Source organism: Rana temporaria, chromosome 4, assembly GCF_905171775.1.
Source record: "Rana temporaria chromosome 4, aRanTem1.1, whole genome shotgun sequence".
NCBI classification, from domain to species: Eukaryota; Metazoa; Chordata; class Amphibia; order Anura; family Ranidae; genus Rana; species Rana temporaria.
Window position 1 is genome coordinate 350,931,304 of NC_053492.1, and position 14,928 is coordinate 350,946,231.

Sequence of the window (14,928 nt, forward strand, 5' to 3'; positions counted from 1 at the left end):
GCCCAGGTACAACCTTCATGCTTTTACAGTTAACAGTGCAAATGATCAGAGATGTACTTTGTAAGAGGTGGGAGGAAATGCCATGCATAGGAAATGAAATAAATGTAAGTGCATTAGCCGCTTATAGCAGTGGGGGACATCATTATTGTTTTTTCTTTTAAATGCCAAGGATGCGTCATACGCATAGCAGTCAAACACATAATAAAAGCTCACAACAGCAGCCACAAGCTTGTTTTAAAAGTTAAGATGAACCCTCTTGGTTTGGTGGCTATAAAGCCACTCAATCATTTCTAAAGATCTTGGTGGTGGCTACTTTAGATGCAAATAGTGCTTAGTGTATTTATCCTTCAATAGTATATATATTAATGATGAACTCAAAAGATTTGTTCTATACAATAAGCAAGCGCAATCTTGTATAAAAATGTATACATTTTTAATATAGGCATTTTATTAGTAATAAAATTGGGTACCTTAATCTGTTGGTGTATGTGTCTACACAAGTTTTCATTTTTGCCAGTAGGGTGCCTACAGATGCTTGTGACTCTGTCTGTTCCTCCTCTTCTTCTCCATTAGCCCCAGACAGTGGAAGCAGCAGTGGTACCAGTGCTACACATGAAGCGATGGCTCGAAGCAGCTCCAGTAGAGCTCGATACAAAGGCACATGTCTAGCCATATCCAACACTAGAAATTATAAAAAAAAAAAAAAAAAAAAAAGTACATGTCAACACATTTTTTGGAATGTTCTTGTTGAAAATTACTAGGGTTGTCCCGATACCACTTTTTTAGGACCGAGTACAAGTACCGATACTTTTTTTCAAGTAGTCGCCGATACCGAATACCGATACTTTTTTTTAAATGTGTCCCCAAATGCAGCCATGTCCCCCCCATATGCAGCCATGTCCCCCACATATGCAGCCATGTCCCTCACATATGCGGCAATGTCCCTCTAATATGCGGCAATGTCCCTCTAGCCATGTCCCTCACATATGCAGCAATGTCCCTCTAGCCATGTCCCTCACATATGCAGCAATGTCCCTCTAGCCATGTCCCTCACATATGCAGCAATGTCCCTCTAGCCATGTCCCTCACATATGCAGCCATGTCCCTCTAGCCATGTCCCTCACATATGCAGCCATGTCCCTCTAGCCATGTCCCTCACATATGCAGCCATGTCCCTCACATATGCAGCAATGTCCCTCACATATGCAGCAATGTCCCTCACATATGCAGCAATGTCCCTCACATATGCAGCAATGTCCCTCACATATGCAGCAATGTCCCTCTAGCCATGTCCCTCACATATGCAGCAATGTCCCTCTAGCCATGTCCCTCTATGCGGCGGCAGCGGAGGGGGGGGAAAGGGGGGGGAAGTATTCTATTTAGGTATCGGGGGTATTTGCGCGAGTACGAGTACTCCCGCAAATACTCGGTATCGGTCCCGATACCGATACTGGTATCGGTATCTGGACAACCCTAAAAATTACCTTCAACCACCTAAAAGGTGCAAATGCCACTGACCCCATGCCTACCAGTAGGGAGTTGTACTCACAGCCCGTTTCACACAGGGCTCTGCTGCACAATAAATCTCAATGATACTTTTCAGAATGCATTCTCCATATTGCTATGGTGAATGCAATACAGAGAGGAGCCAGAATATTGAGTTCACACCAGATCCCGGTGTAACAGAGGACATGGTTATGGACAATATTAAAAGACTTAAAGTGGGGGTTCACCCAAAAAAATTATTCTAACATTACATTGAGCAGAGTTGTGATAATGACATTATGCTGACTTTTTAATTTTATTGCCGTACATACAGTTTTATCTATATTTTCATAGCGGCTTCCGGGTATGTAATCTGCGGGACTGGGCGTTCCTATTCACATGCTAATTGATTGACATGCTTCCGACCGGCGCATACAGCGCGTTAGGGCCGAAACAACTAATCAACTAATCGATTATGAAATTAATCGATTACCATTTTCATAATCAATTGGCCAGTAACAAAAGGGGGTTAAAAAAAACTAAAATTGCCCCTTTAAAGTACAAAAAGAGCAAATCGCTATTGTAAATAATACTTTCACTGTCCAACAGTAAAAAATCAACCCCTTACAGTAGCAAATATTTGCTCTTTTTGTACCAATTTTAGTTTTTTAACCCCTCAGGCCTGGGTCACACCTCTGTTTTTTTCAGAAACGCACTACAGTTCATTTACATGTTTTCCTATGGTACACGTTCACATCCATGATTTTTTTCAGCTGCTGCGTATTTGGAAAGGGCGAGGACTTTTCTTAACGCAAAATGATGCCATTTTGTTTTTTTGGTTCAATATACTTCAACGGAGAAGCTTCAGAAAAGCATGCAATGTGTTTTTGCGGCAATTTGTGTTTTTTAATCTGCCCAACAAAATGGCGGAGACTCTTTACCACGTAATTAGCCACGTCCAATCACGATGTAAACAAGAGCCGGTTATCGGCTTTTCCTCACTTGCGTCTGTCAGATGCGAGTAGAGGAGAGCCGATCGGCTGCTCCTCTGACAGGGGGGTGGTTTGTGCTGATCGATTATAAGCACAGCCCCCCCCCCCCCCCCCCGAGGATGACCACACTAGACCACCAGGGATGCCACCAGACCACCAGGGATGCCCACCACCAGGTATGCCACCCTAGATCACCAGTGATGCCAATCAGTGCCCACAATGGATGCCAATTAGTACCCACAATGGGGCATCACTGATTGGCAGGCATTGTTTGGCACAGATTGGCATCCATAAGTACAAAACAGAACATCCGTGCCACCTTTCTGTGCCCATCCGTGCCACCTATCTGTGCCCATCCGTGCCACCTTATCAGTGCAGCCCCATTAGTGCCCATCAGTGAAGGAGAAAAACGTATTTACGTTTTGTAACGGAAACAAAAAAAAGCATTTGTTTTTCAAAATTTTCGGTCTTTTTAATTTTTTTTCAGAAAATAAAATTCCCAGAGGTTATCAAATACCACCAAAAGAAAGCTCTATTTGTGGGAACAAAATGATACAAATTTAGTTTGGGTACAGTGTAGCACGACCGCGCAATTGTCATTCAAAGTGCAACAGCGCTGTGTGCACCAGTATAACGAAGATACTAGGCAAGCAAGGAGGCTCTGTAGAGCATCAAAAGTTAAGAGGATATAATGTGAATAGGCTACAAGCCTAAATGCAAGTAGAAGGCACCCCCCCCCCCCACTCCGTTAAGTGGTACAAACAGTCCATCGTAATACGCAACTTGCAATACATTTGTGTGATATGCAAAAGATGCAGCCAAATGTATTAGTGTAGGGGGGACTTGGCTTCATCCATAAGGCACCATACAAAATAGGACCATATATTTTTCACACGATCTGGGGTCCCCCCACCGCGTCCTAGTAATTTGTGTGATTTTCACAATAAGTGCATGTCTAATACATTACTGATTTAAGTAATTGGGGCCTTTTAGGCCCAACAGATGCAAAGTGCTGAAGTAACACATTGCACCATGATGGGGCATGTGTTGTAGTGCACCACAATATACAGTTAAGTAATACTGGGCATTGTGCTTGAAAGAATGAGGCATTTATGTTTTCTGGACCCTTTTGGTGCACAGGCTGCCCATGAAAAAACAAACTGCCTTTACTCATCACATGTTAAGGTGCAACATAATGCATAGATCTAAATGGGTCCTTGCCTCCAATCAGTTTTTTTTTTTTATACTCAAAATAAAACGTTTTTCAGCAAGCTGTAAAATGTTTGAATATGTGACAGAGCTTGTTATGACTAACTGGCAGGACAACTTGAAAACTTTGAACATGTTATTTTGTCCAGCAATGGATTTAAAGGCATCACACACACGCAGTTATATTAATTCCACGCTAAAACATAGTACAAGATGGATTTATACTAGAAATCAGTAAGGCTGCTTTCACACTGAAAGCACCTGGACGTCGGCGGTAAAACGCTGCAGTTTTTAGCAGTGTTTGTGAGGTGCTTTTCGGATGCTAGCGGGGCACTTTTAACCGCCACTAGAGGCCGAAAAGGGGTTAAAAGTGCCCCTTAAAGCAGAGCTGCCCATTGATTTGAATGGGCAGGGGAGCTTTAGGAGCGGCGAGTTCACCGCTCCTAATGTGCGCCAAAGAAGCTGCTGGCAGGACTTTTTCTGACGCCCTGCCAGCAAACCACTCCAGTGTGAAAGCCCCCACTAGAGTGAATGAAGCCGCTGTTTCAGGGTGCTTTGCAGGTGACACTTTTAGTGTTATAGTACCTGCAAAGCGCCCCAGTGTGAAAGGGGTCTAACAAATGATGATGACCTTTTTAGATTATAGCTAAAGCTATGCTAACCCTGCAATGCTTTTCGCCAATACCAGTTATAGCATTACACAATGAAACATTTGTGCCATTATTGATTTTAGTGAATAGAAGTTAGTAATTGTTAGCAGTTTGAATTCTCAAATACCAAGCTGTGACCTTGTGTAAGCTCCTTTTCCCTTTGCCTCAAGCACCACAAATTACAAGTGTTGAAGTGAATACAGCGTGGAAGAAAGTGCCACAGAGCAGCAAAGTTCTATGGTTTTATTACATGCTGCTAAATTACACACAGGTAATCAATACCACCAACATAGGCGGCTGTCATTGCATTTTAAAGGATATTCAGTCACCCTAAAAAAAAAAAAACGCAGGTTTCTTATACCGATATAAAAATGAAAAAAAAAAGAAAATCAATCAAACAAGGTTGCATAAAAGGCTCTACATAATTGACAGCTATATGATTTGAATTTATTTTGTGGATATATGCCGGCTGTACCATTTAAAGTATCCTGTTCTCTCAGAGAAGTGTGTGTGTGTGTGTGTGTGTGTGTGTGTGTGTATGTAAACACAAATGTTTTGCCTTTTATTTCTTATTTAAAATTAATAGGTTGTTTAGCAAGGTGGGGGTTTAACTGCTTGCCGACCAGCCGCCGTATAAGGTCGGCTCCCCTGCGCGAGAGCCCGTAGCTCTACGTTGGCTCTCGCGCAGGTCACTAGGTGTGCCTTCCCACCCTCCGACTCCCATGCCCGGCGGGTGGGATCGCCGCCGGGCACACACGATCGCTCATTACAGAGCGAGGACCGGGAGCTGTGTGTGTTAATGTATGAACAGAAGATCAGTCATTTCCCCATGTCATTCCACCCCCCCTACAGTTAGAACACACCCAGGGAACATACTTAACCCCTTCCCCGCCCCCTATTGTTAACCCCTTCACTGCCAGTGGCATCTTTAAAGTTATCCAATGCATTTTTTTTAGCACTGATCGCTATAAAAATGGCAATGGTCCCAAAAATGTGTCAAGTGTCCGCCATAATGTCGCAGTACAAAAAAACAAAACAAAAACAAACGCTGATCGCCGCCATTACATACCCCCTATTTTGTAAACGCTAAAACTTTTGCGCAAACCAAACGCTTATTGCGATTTTTTTTACAAAAAATATGTAGAAGAATACGTATCAGCCTAAACTGAGGAAAAAAAATGTTTATATGTTTTTGGGTGATATTAATTATAGCAAAAAGTAAATATTAATTTTCTTCAAAATTGTCGCTCTATTTTTGTTTATAGCGCAAAAACTAAAAACCGCAGAGATGATCAAATACCACCAAAATAAAGCTCTATTTGTGGGGAAAAAAGGACGCTAATTTTGTTTGGGAGCCACGTCGCACGACCGCGCAATTGTCAGTTAAAGCGACGCAGTGCCGAATCGCAATAAGTGCTCTGGTCTTTCACCAGCAATATGGTCCGGGGGTTAAGTGGTTAAAGTCACTATAACTAAGCAATGGCAGAGATACACCAGTGGCCTCTGGTTGTGATCAGATATATAGAAGAGCCACACAAGACATATTACAATAGGCAAGGTTTGTGCCCTTAAAATCTGTGCAAGTAAATGCTAGGATAACTGCCAAGAGAAATTTTGCTTAGAAAATGTATGTGTAAAGCAAAGCAGAGTTGGCCTAGTGGCAAGCTGCACAGCAGTGGGTATTACCAGGTTTGAGGAATTGCAGATATTTAGCTACCATTCTTGGCAAAATATAGGCCTTAAAATTGCTAGCCCCACTCCTTGCTCCCTCCTTACAAGAGTTGATTGAAACCCTTCTACATACACTATATATATATATATATATATATATATATATATATATATATATATATATATATATATATATATATATATATATATATATAAGGGTTGTCCCGATACCACTTTTTTAGGACCGAGTACAAGTACCGATACTTTTTTTCAAGTAGTCGCCGATACCGAATACCGATACTTTTTTTAAATGTGTCCCCAAATGCAGCCATGTCCCCCCCATATGCAGCCATGTCCCCCCCATATGCAGCCATGTCCCCCCACATATGCAGCCATGTCCCCCCACATATGCAGCCATGTCCCCCACATATGCAGCCATGTCCCCCACATATGCAGCCATGTCCCTCACATATGCAGCCATGTCCCTCACATATGCAGCCATGTCCCTCTAGCCATGTCCCTCACATATGCAGCCATGTCCCTCTAGCCATGTCCCTCACATATGCAGCAATGTCCCTCTAGCCATGTCCCTCACATATGCAGCAATGTCCCTCTAGCCATGTCCCTCACATATGCAGCCATGTCCCTCTAGCCATGTCCCTCACATATGCAGCCATGTCCCTCACATATGCAGCAATGTCCCTCTAGCCATGTCCCTCACATATGCAGCAATGTCCCTCTAGCCATGTCCCTTGATGTGGCGGTGCGATGCGGCGGCAGCGGCGGGGGGGAAAGTATTCTATTTAGGTATCGGGGGTATTTGCGCGAGTACGAGTACTCCCGCAAATACTCGGTATCGGTCCCGATACCGATACTGGTATCGGTATCTGGACAACCCTAATATATATATATAATGTCAATAGCATAATGATTTTTCTATGGCTTTATTGAAGAAAAATTTCTATAGCTTTAAAAAAAACTACCAGTTTTAAACATTTACAGAATGACCATGCTCGTGCAGCTAAGGCATTGTCACCCTGTCGCGAGATTTTTGGCTGCTGTGCAAACACAATAAGTGACTGAAAACCTAACACGCATACAGAATACAGTATTTATCGGGGTATAGCGCGCTCCCGCGTATAGCGCGCACCCCTAAAGTTGCCCCGAATCCTGTAAAAAAAAGTTTTTTGTACTTACAGTTTTGGGGTCTTGCGCGGCGTCCATCGGCGGCTTCGGGTGTCCTCTTCGTCGGGTCCGGCATCCTTCCCGCGCCGAGTTTAAATACTGCGCCGACATATACAGAGCGCAGTACACTCGTGTATTGTCGGCAATGCTCGGCTACTCTCGCGCTGACGTCAGCGCAGGAGGAGCCAAGACTGCCCGACAATACACGTGTACTGCGCTCGGTATATGTCGGCGCAGTATTCAAACTCGGCGCGGTAAAGCGGGTATCGGCGTATACCGTGCACCCACGATTTTGCCCTGATTTTCAGGGCAAAAAAGTGCGCGGTATACGCCGATAAATACGGTAATCACTTAACAGCCACTTTATGGAGGTACATCTTGCCAATACCGGGTTGGACACCCTTTTGCCTTCGGAACTGCCTTAAGTCTTCGTGGCATAAATTCAACAAGGTTTTGGTCCATACTGACATGAAAGCATCACGCAGTTATGGCAGATCTGTCCGCTGTACATCCATGATTCAAATCTCCCATTCCACCACATTCCAAATGTGCGCTATTGGATTGAGAACCCTTGACTGTGGAGGCCATTGGAGTACAGAACTCATTGGCATGTTCAGGAAACCAGTTTGATATGATCTGTGCTTTGTGACATGGTGCATTATCCTGCTGGAAGCAGCCATCAGAAGATGTGTACACTGTAGTCATAAAGGTATGGACATAATCAGCAACAACACTCAAGACAGGCCATGGTCTTTAACCACTTCAGCCCCGGACCATATTGCTGGTCAATGACCAGGCCACGTTTTTGCAATTCGGCACTGCTTTGCTTTAACTGACAATTGCGCGGTCGTGCGACGTGGCTCCCAAACAAAATTGATGTCCTATTTTTCCCCCACAAATACAGCTTTCTTTTGGTGGTATTTGATCACCTCTGCGGTTTTTATTTTTTGCGCTAAACACAAAAATAGAGTGACAATTTAAAAAAAAAAAAAAAAAAAATTAATATTTTAACTTTTTGCTATAATAAATATCCCCAAAAATATAAAAAAAAAAACGTTTCCTCAGTTTAGGCCGATACGTATTCTACATATTTAAAAAAAAAATCACAATAAGCGTTTATTGATTGGTTTGCGCAAAAGTTATAGCGTCTGCAAAATAGGGCATAGTTTTATGGCATTTTTATTAATATTTTTTTTCTACTAGTAATGGTGGCGATCAGCGATTTTTATCGGTACTGCGACCTTATGGCGGACACTTGACACATTTTTGGGACCATTGCATTTTTATAGCGATCAATGCTATAAAAATGCATTGATTACTATAAAAATGCCACTGGCAGGGAAGGGATTAACACTAGGGGGCGAGGAAGGGTTTAATTATGTTCCCTGTGTGTTTTAACTGAAGGGGGGAGGATGGGACTGACTTGGAGAAAAAGGGATTTTTAATACAGCTTACCTGTAAAATCCTTTTCTTGGAGTACATCACGGGACACAGAGCAGCATATTCATTACTATGTGGGTTATATGGAGTACCTTCAGGTGATGGACACTGGCAATCTCAAACAGGAAGTGCCCCTCCCTATATAACCCCCTCCCATAGGAGGAGTACCTCAGTTTTGTAGCAAGCAGAATGCCTCCCAAAATGGTCCCCATAAGAGGGGTGGGAGCTCTGTGTCCCGTGATGTACTCCAAGAAAAGGATTTTACAGGTAAGCTGTATTAAAAATCCCTTTTTCTTTCTCGTACATCACGGGACACAGAGCGGCATATTCATTACTATGTGGGATGTCCCAAAGCAATGCTTACAATGAGGGGAGGGAGACATCTTCCCAAGACAAAAGAATTTAATTTAGAGATATACTTAAATCATAATAAATCCAACTTAGTTGAGAAAAAAATAATTTTAAATTTTACTCAAAGGGGAGCCCCCGGAATCCGAGGGTCTCAAACTGCAGCCTGCAGCACTGCCTGCCCAAAGGCTGTATCAGTATTCCTTCTTACGTCCAACTGGTAGAACCTTGTAAACGCGTGGACCGAAGACCAGGTTGCCGCCTTGCAAACTTGAGCCATAGAGATCTGGTGGTGTGCTGCCCAGGAGGCGCCCATGGCCCTAGTAGAATGAGCCTTTAATGATAACGGAGGAGGCAACCCCTTCAAGCCGTAGGCCTGAGTGATTAACTGTTTAATCCACCTCGAGATGGTGGATTTTGCAGCTGCCTGCCCCTTTTTGGGCCCATCCGGTAAAATGAACAACACATCTGTTTTCTGGATCTTCTCTGTAGCTTTAAGATAGGCCTTCATGGCCCTGACAATATCCAAGGTATGCAGCAACCCTTCCTTTTTGGAAGTAGGTTTAGGAAAGAAGGATGGTAATACCAAATCCTGGTTTAGATGAAAACTGGATATAACCTTTGGTAGGAAGGAAGGATGAGGGCGGAGAACGACCTTGTCCTTATGTAAAATAAGATATGGTTTCTTACAGGATAAGGCTGCCAGTTCCGATACTCTCCTGGCAGAAACCATGGCAACCAAAAATACTAACTTCCTTGTCAGTAAAACCAAAGGAATTTCAGCCAACGGCTCAAAAGGTTGTTTCTGTAAACTTGACAGAACAAGATTTAAATCCCACGGACAAAGTGGGGATTTAACTGGAGGATTAATACGCAAGACCCCTTGAATGAAGGTCTTAACTAGCGAGTGGGTGGCCAGCGGCCGCTGAAACCACACTGACAAAGCTGAAATCTGTCCCTTCATTGTGCTTAATGCCAGTCCCTTATCCACTCCTAGCTGGAGAAAACTTAATACTCTATCGATGGTAAATTTGCAAGAAAGCCATCGCTTGGACTCACACCAGCCTACATAGGCCTTCCAGACCCTGTAATAAATCACCCTAGAGACCGGTTTCCTGGCTCTGATTAGGGTAGAGATTACTTTCTGAGACAGACCTCTACCCCTGAGAATCAGGGATTCAGCTTCCAGGCCGTCAAATTTAGATGCCGTAAGGCAGGGTGGAGGATCGGACCTTGCGATAGCAGGTCTGGCCGTAGAGGAAGAGTCCAAGGGTCTCCCACTACCATCTTCAGGATTAGTGAATACCATGCCCTTCTGGGCCATGCTGGAGCTACCAGGATAACTGGTATGTGCTCCACCCTGATCCTGCGCAGCAGGCGGGGTAGTAACTGGAGCGGGGGAAACGCATAAAGAAGTTTGAACTGATGCCAAGGGCAAACCAACGCATCGGTTCCGCAGGCCATCGGATCCCTTGAGCGGGACATGAACCTGTCTAGCTTCTTGTTCAGTCTCGATGCCATGATATCCACGTCCAGCACTCCCCATTTCTGGCAGAGTGTCTGAAAGACCTGTGGATGCAGAGACCACTCCCCCGGCAACAGAGTCTGGCGACTTAAGAAGTCCGCCTGTAGGTTGTCCACTCCGGGAATGAATATAGCCGATATGCAGGGCACATGGGCTTCTGCCCACAAGAAAATCAAGCTCACCTCCTTCTGAGCGGCTTGACTCTTGGTTCCCCCTTGGTGATTTATATATGCCACCGCCGTGGCATTGTCCGATTGTATTCTCACCGGGAACCCCTGTAGGTTGGACGTCCAAGCCCTGAGGGCTAGTCGAGCAGCTCTGAGCTCCAAGATATTGATGGGCAACTGCTTCTCTGCCGCTGCCCAAGTGCCCTGGCGGGTGCAACCATCCAAAATTGCTCCCCAGCCCATCAGGCTGGCGTCTGTGGTTACTATCTTCCAGGTCACAGGACTGAAAGTCTTTCCCTTCAGGAGATTCTGAGGGTTTAACCACCAAGATAGACTTTGCCGCACTCTTGGTGAGAGTGGCAAAGGAATTTCTAAGGCCTGAGGCCTCTTGCTCCATGCTGACAGGATGGCTGCCTGCAGGATGCGAGTGTGGTTCTGAGCGTACGGAACCGCCTCGAATGTGGCCACCATCTTGCCTAGTAGTCGCATACATAGGCGAACAGTTGGCCTTTTCTTTCTTCGAACTATTTGTATTAGCTCCTTGATGGCCTTGACCTTTAATAGGGGTAGGAACACCTTTTGTTGTTCTGTATCCAATCTCATGCCGAGATATTCCAGCTGCCTTGTGGGCAGGAATGCTGACTTGTCTCGATTTAGGACCCAGCCGAACCTCTCAAGGTACTGAACCGTGAGGGCCACTGCTCGTTCCAGGCCAGGAGACGAGTGGTCTACGACCAAGAGGTCGTCCAGGTAAGCCAGGACCGTGACCCCTTGGGTCCTTAGATTGGCTAGGATTGGGGCTAGGACCTTCGTGAATACCCGGGGGGCCGTAGCCAACCCGAAGGGGAGCGCCACAAATTGGAAATGACGCTGAGCCACCGCGAAGCGTAGAAATACTTGATGTGGCTGAAAAATTGGCACATGAAGGTAAGCATCCTTTATGTCTATGGACGCCATGAAGTCGTCCTTCTGGAGCACGGCGACAGCTGACCGAATAGTTTCCATCCGGAATGAGCGGACCTTTAGGTACGCATTTACTCCCTTTAAGTCCAAGATTGGCCTGACATCGCCGTTGGGCTTTGGGATGATAAACAGGTTGGAGTAGAACCCCAATCCCTGTTCCCGGACTGGTACTTCTACTATCACCTTCTGGCATAGCAGATGATTCAATGCCGCCATCAATGCGGCTCCTTTCACAGGGTCGCCTGGTACTCTTGACTCCTGGTAATGAGGAGGAGGGAATTTTAGAAATTCTAGTTTGTAGCCCGTGGTCACGGAAGACCGTACCCAGCAGTCGGGAATGCTGGCCTCCCAAACCTCTGCAAAGAGACGCAGCCTTCCCCCCACCATCGTGGGTGGGGGCGCCCCTTCATAAGGCCGACTTGGGGGCTGGCTTCGCAGGCTTGCGGTACCACTGCTTCTTGCCCCCCGTGGCTTGGCCCTGCGGCCTATTGTTAAATCCTGATCTTGCAGGAGGCCGTCGATACTGTTTGGTATTAGAGGGCCCCTGCCCCGGGGAGGGCTGGCGCTTAAATGCGGGCCCTCGGGCTTTCTTCTTGACTGGCAAGAGAGTGCTTTTGCCGCTTGATATAGTCTGAATATATCTATCCAGATCTTCTCCGAAGAGACGTCCTCCATGGAAGGGAAACCCTACCAGGAGTTTTTTGCACGGGGGCTCAGCCTCCCAATTCTTCAACCATAAGAGCCTTCTCATATGGATTAGAAATAAGGATAAACGTGACGCCTGCTGGATGGAGTCCTTGATAGCATCCACCGTAAAGCGTATAGCCCTGGGTATATCCGAAAATTCTTCTGCCTGTTGGGCAGGGATCAGTTTAAGCATTTGCTTAGTCTTATCTGATAATGCTTGGGCAACTCCAATAGCAGCCACAGCGGGCTGAACTATCGCCCCTGCTGAAGTAAAGGAGGCCTTAAGTAATGTTTCCAAGCGTTTATCAACCGGATCCTTAAACACCTGTAAGTTTTCTACAGGGCAAGTTAAAGATCTGTTCACACAGGAGATGGCTGCGTCCACCGCCGGGGGCGCCCACCTTTTGGAGAATTTCTCCTCCATAGGATATAAAACAGAGAATTTTTTAGGTGGTAAAAAGACTATCTGGCTTGATCCAATCCTGAAATATGACATCCTCGAGTAAAGGATGGACCGGAAAAACTGCGTTGCTTTGAGGCGCTCTTAATGAGCCTAAAGCTGAAACCGCCGATACTTGAGGTTCTGGTATGGGTAACTTAAATGCCTCATGGACCATGTCCGTTAAAGCTTGAACCCACAAACTTTCCCCTTGGGAGGTTGAACTAGACTCCTCAGTATCCGGATCCTCGATCTCTGAACCACCCTGGTCCAAAACGTCAGGATTATCCAATTCCCCTAGGGAAAGGATCTCTGAATCTGAGGGTTCCTGCTCGGGTGACGGAGACCTAGTCCGCTTTCTACCCGATATAGCCTTAGCTATTCTTTTTGCCATTCTTTTCTCTAGTTCTCCTAAAGAAACAGCAAGCACCCTCTCAGTGACAAAGCCAGGGTGGGACTGAACTGGACCAGCCCCAGCACCAGATCCCCCAGGTCCCATCAGGGCGTGCCCTGATATGTCCTGTGGGGAGAGCAGCGGCATAGCCGTGTCTGAGCCCTCGGATTTTGCGGGGGAATCCCCACCCTTTGTACCCTCTGACCCAGAAGCCATGGTACAATACCGAGGTACACCTGCTATCACCCAGCCACAGACGTAGCTAAGGGGATCTGCCGGTTTGGGAACGATAGAGACTAACGCCCAAACTGAGAAGGGAGATCAGAAGTACTTTCCCTTTTTCTTCTTCTTTTTTCTTTTTTTTTATATATCTTTTTTTATTTTTTTTTTGAAGAGGAAAAGAAAAATACCCTGTCTCCTAATAAGTATTGCCAATAGCCATCTGCTGAAAAAAAAGAAAAGGAAACCTATCTATGTTTGACAGTCTATTCTTTAGAAAATGACTGTAATCTTTCCTTCCGCCACTGGGTGTCCTCAGCGAGCTCCGCTCTGCGTCCTCCTCCTCTGTAACTCAGGAAGACACTGAGCTTTTGGCAGCTACTGGAAGGGCCTCCCCTTCCTATATGTAAATCGCCGCCCACAGGGATGCGCCCCCACCCCAGCCAATGGCGCGAAAAAACGTTCATATCTCGGGCACGCGCGCCCGTCGGCGGGGGCCATCGCACATGGAGGACGGAGCGGCGCAGCACCGAGGCAGGTAAGCCCTCAGGTAGGTCACAGACCTCCTCTTAGCATGGGAAACACGGCTCCTGTATTTCACAGAGATCCCACACCTAGCGCAGCAGACCCAGCTAAACAACACTTACCAGGGAGGACACCTATCACTGGGGGAAAAAGATTTGAATCATCCTGTCTCTGACCATAGACATAGTGATTCCTTGCCAATGCAGAGCATACCCAGGCATGACCCCCTGTGCACCTCCCTCCAGGGAATCTGCTAAGAACCAAGTTCCGCAGGCTCCCCAATACTTACCTGCTCCATGCCGCAGGACTTTTGCACAGCAAGAGGTCCAATCTTCCCCCATCTCCGTGGGTGGCGTCTAGACCTTCAGGCCCTGGGTTCCTATGAAGGAGCCACTGTCCTGGGCCCATATAGCACCCTGGCAAACAGGAGCTTTAGATGCCCAAGGTTCCAAGTCCTGGGCCCAGGGTCCAGCTCTCTAAAAAGAGAAGCGTTATGGGCAAACCCCATGGCTTTGGGGTCCGGATACTGTCCACTTTAGCACTGAGGCCGTTGGACAGATCCGGTTAGCCTGCCTTGATCCCAAGGATGTGGAGGCAAAGCTAAACCATGACCAACACCTAAGACACTGGCGAAAAAAAACTGAGGTACTCCTCCTATGGGAGGCGGTTATATAGGGAGGGGCACTTCCTGTTTGAGATTGCCAGTGTCCATCACCTGAAGGTACTCCATATAACCCACATAGTAATGAATATGCCGCTCTGTGTCCCGTGATGTACGAGAAAGAAATGACTGATCGCTGTTCATACATTGTATGAACCGCCGGGCACCCGCGTCGGGACCAAAGGCGAGCACACACGCGCTTCTATTGGCTGATTCGCGAGATGCTGTATAGTTACGTGATCTCGCACAGCCAAGCCGACCTGCCGCCGTATAACTGCGGCGGCTGGTCTGCAAGCAGTTAAACAATGCTTAATTGGTACCAAGGGGCCCAAAGTGTGCCAAGAAAATATCCCCCACACCATTACACC

The 14,928-nt window shown here is 46.2% G+C and overlaps 1 protein-coding gene across 1 annotated transcript in view; it reads right to left on the reverse strand.

Annotated features, from left to right (window-relative positions):
• The window catches only part of BIRC6 (baculoviral IAP repeat containing 6), a 347,923-nt gene that overhangs the window by 44,337 nt on the left and 288,658 nt on the right, over window positions 1-14,928 (reverse strand). Inside the window, exon 66 of the mRNA XM_040347806.1 lies at window positions 471-681. Within this exon, the coding sequence (XP_040203740.1) occupies window positions 471-681 (211 nt within the window). The remainder of the gene's footprint in view (window positions 1-470; window positions 682-14,928) is intronic.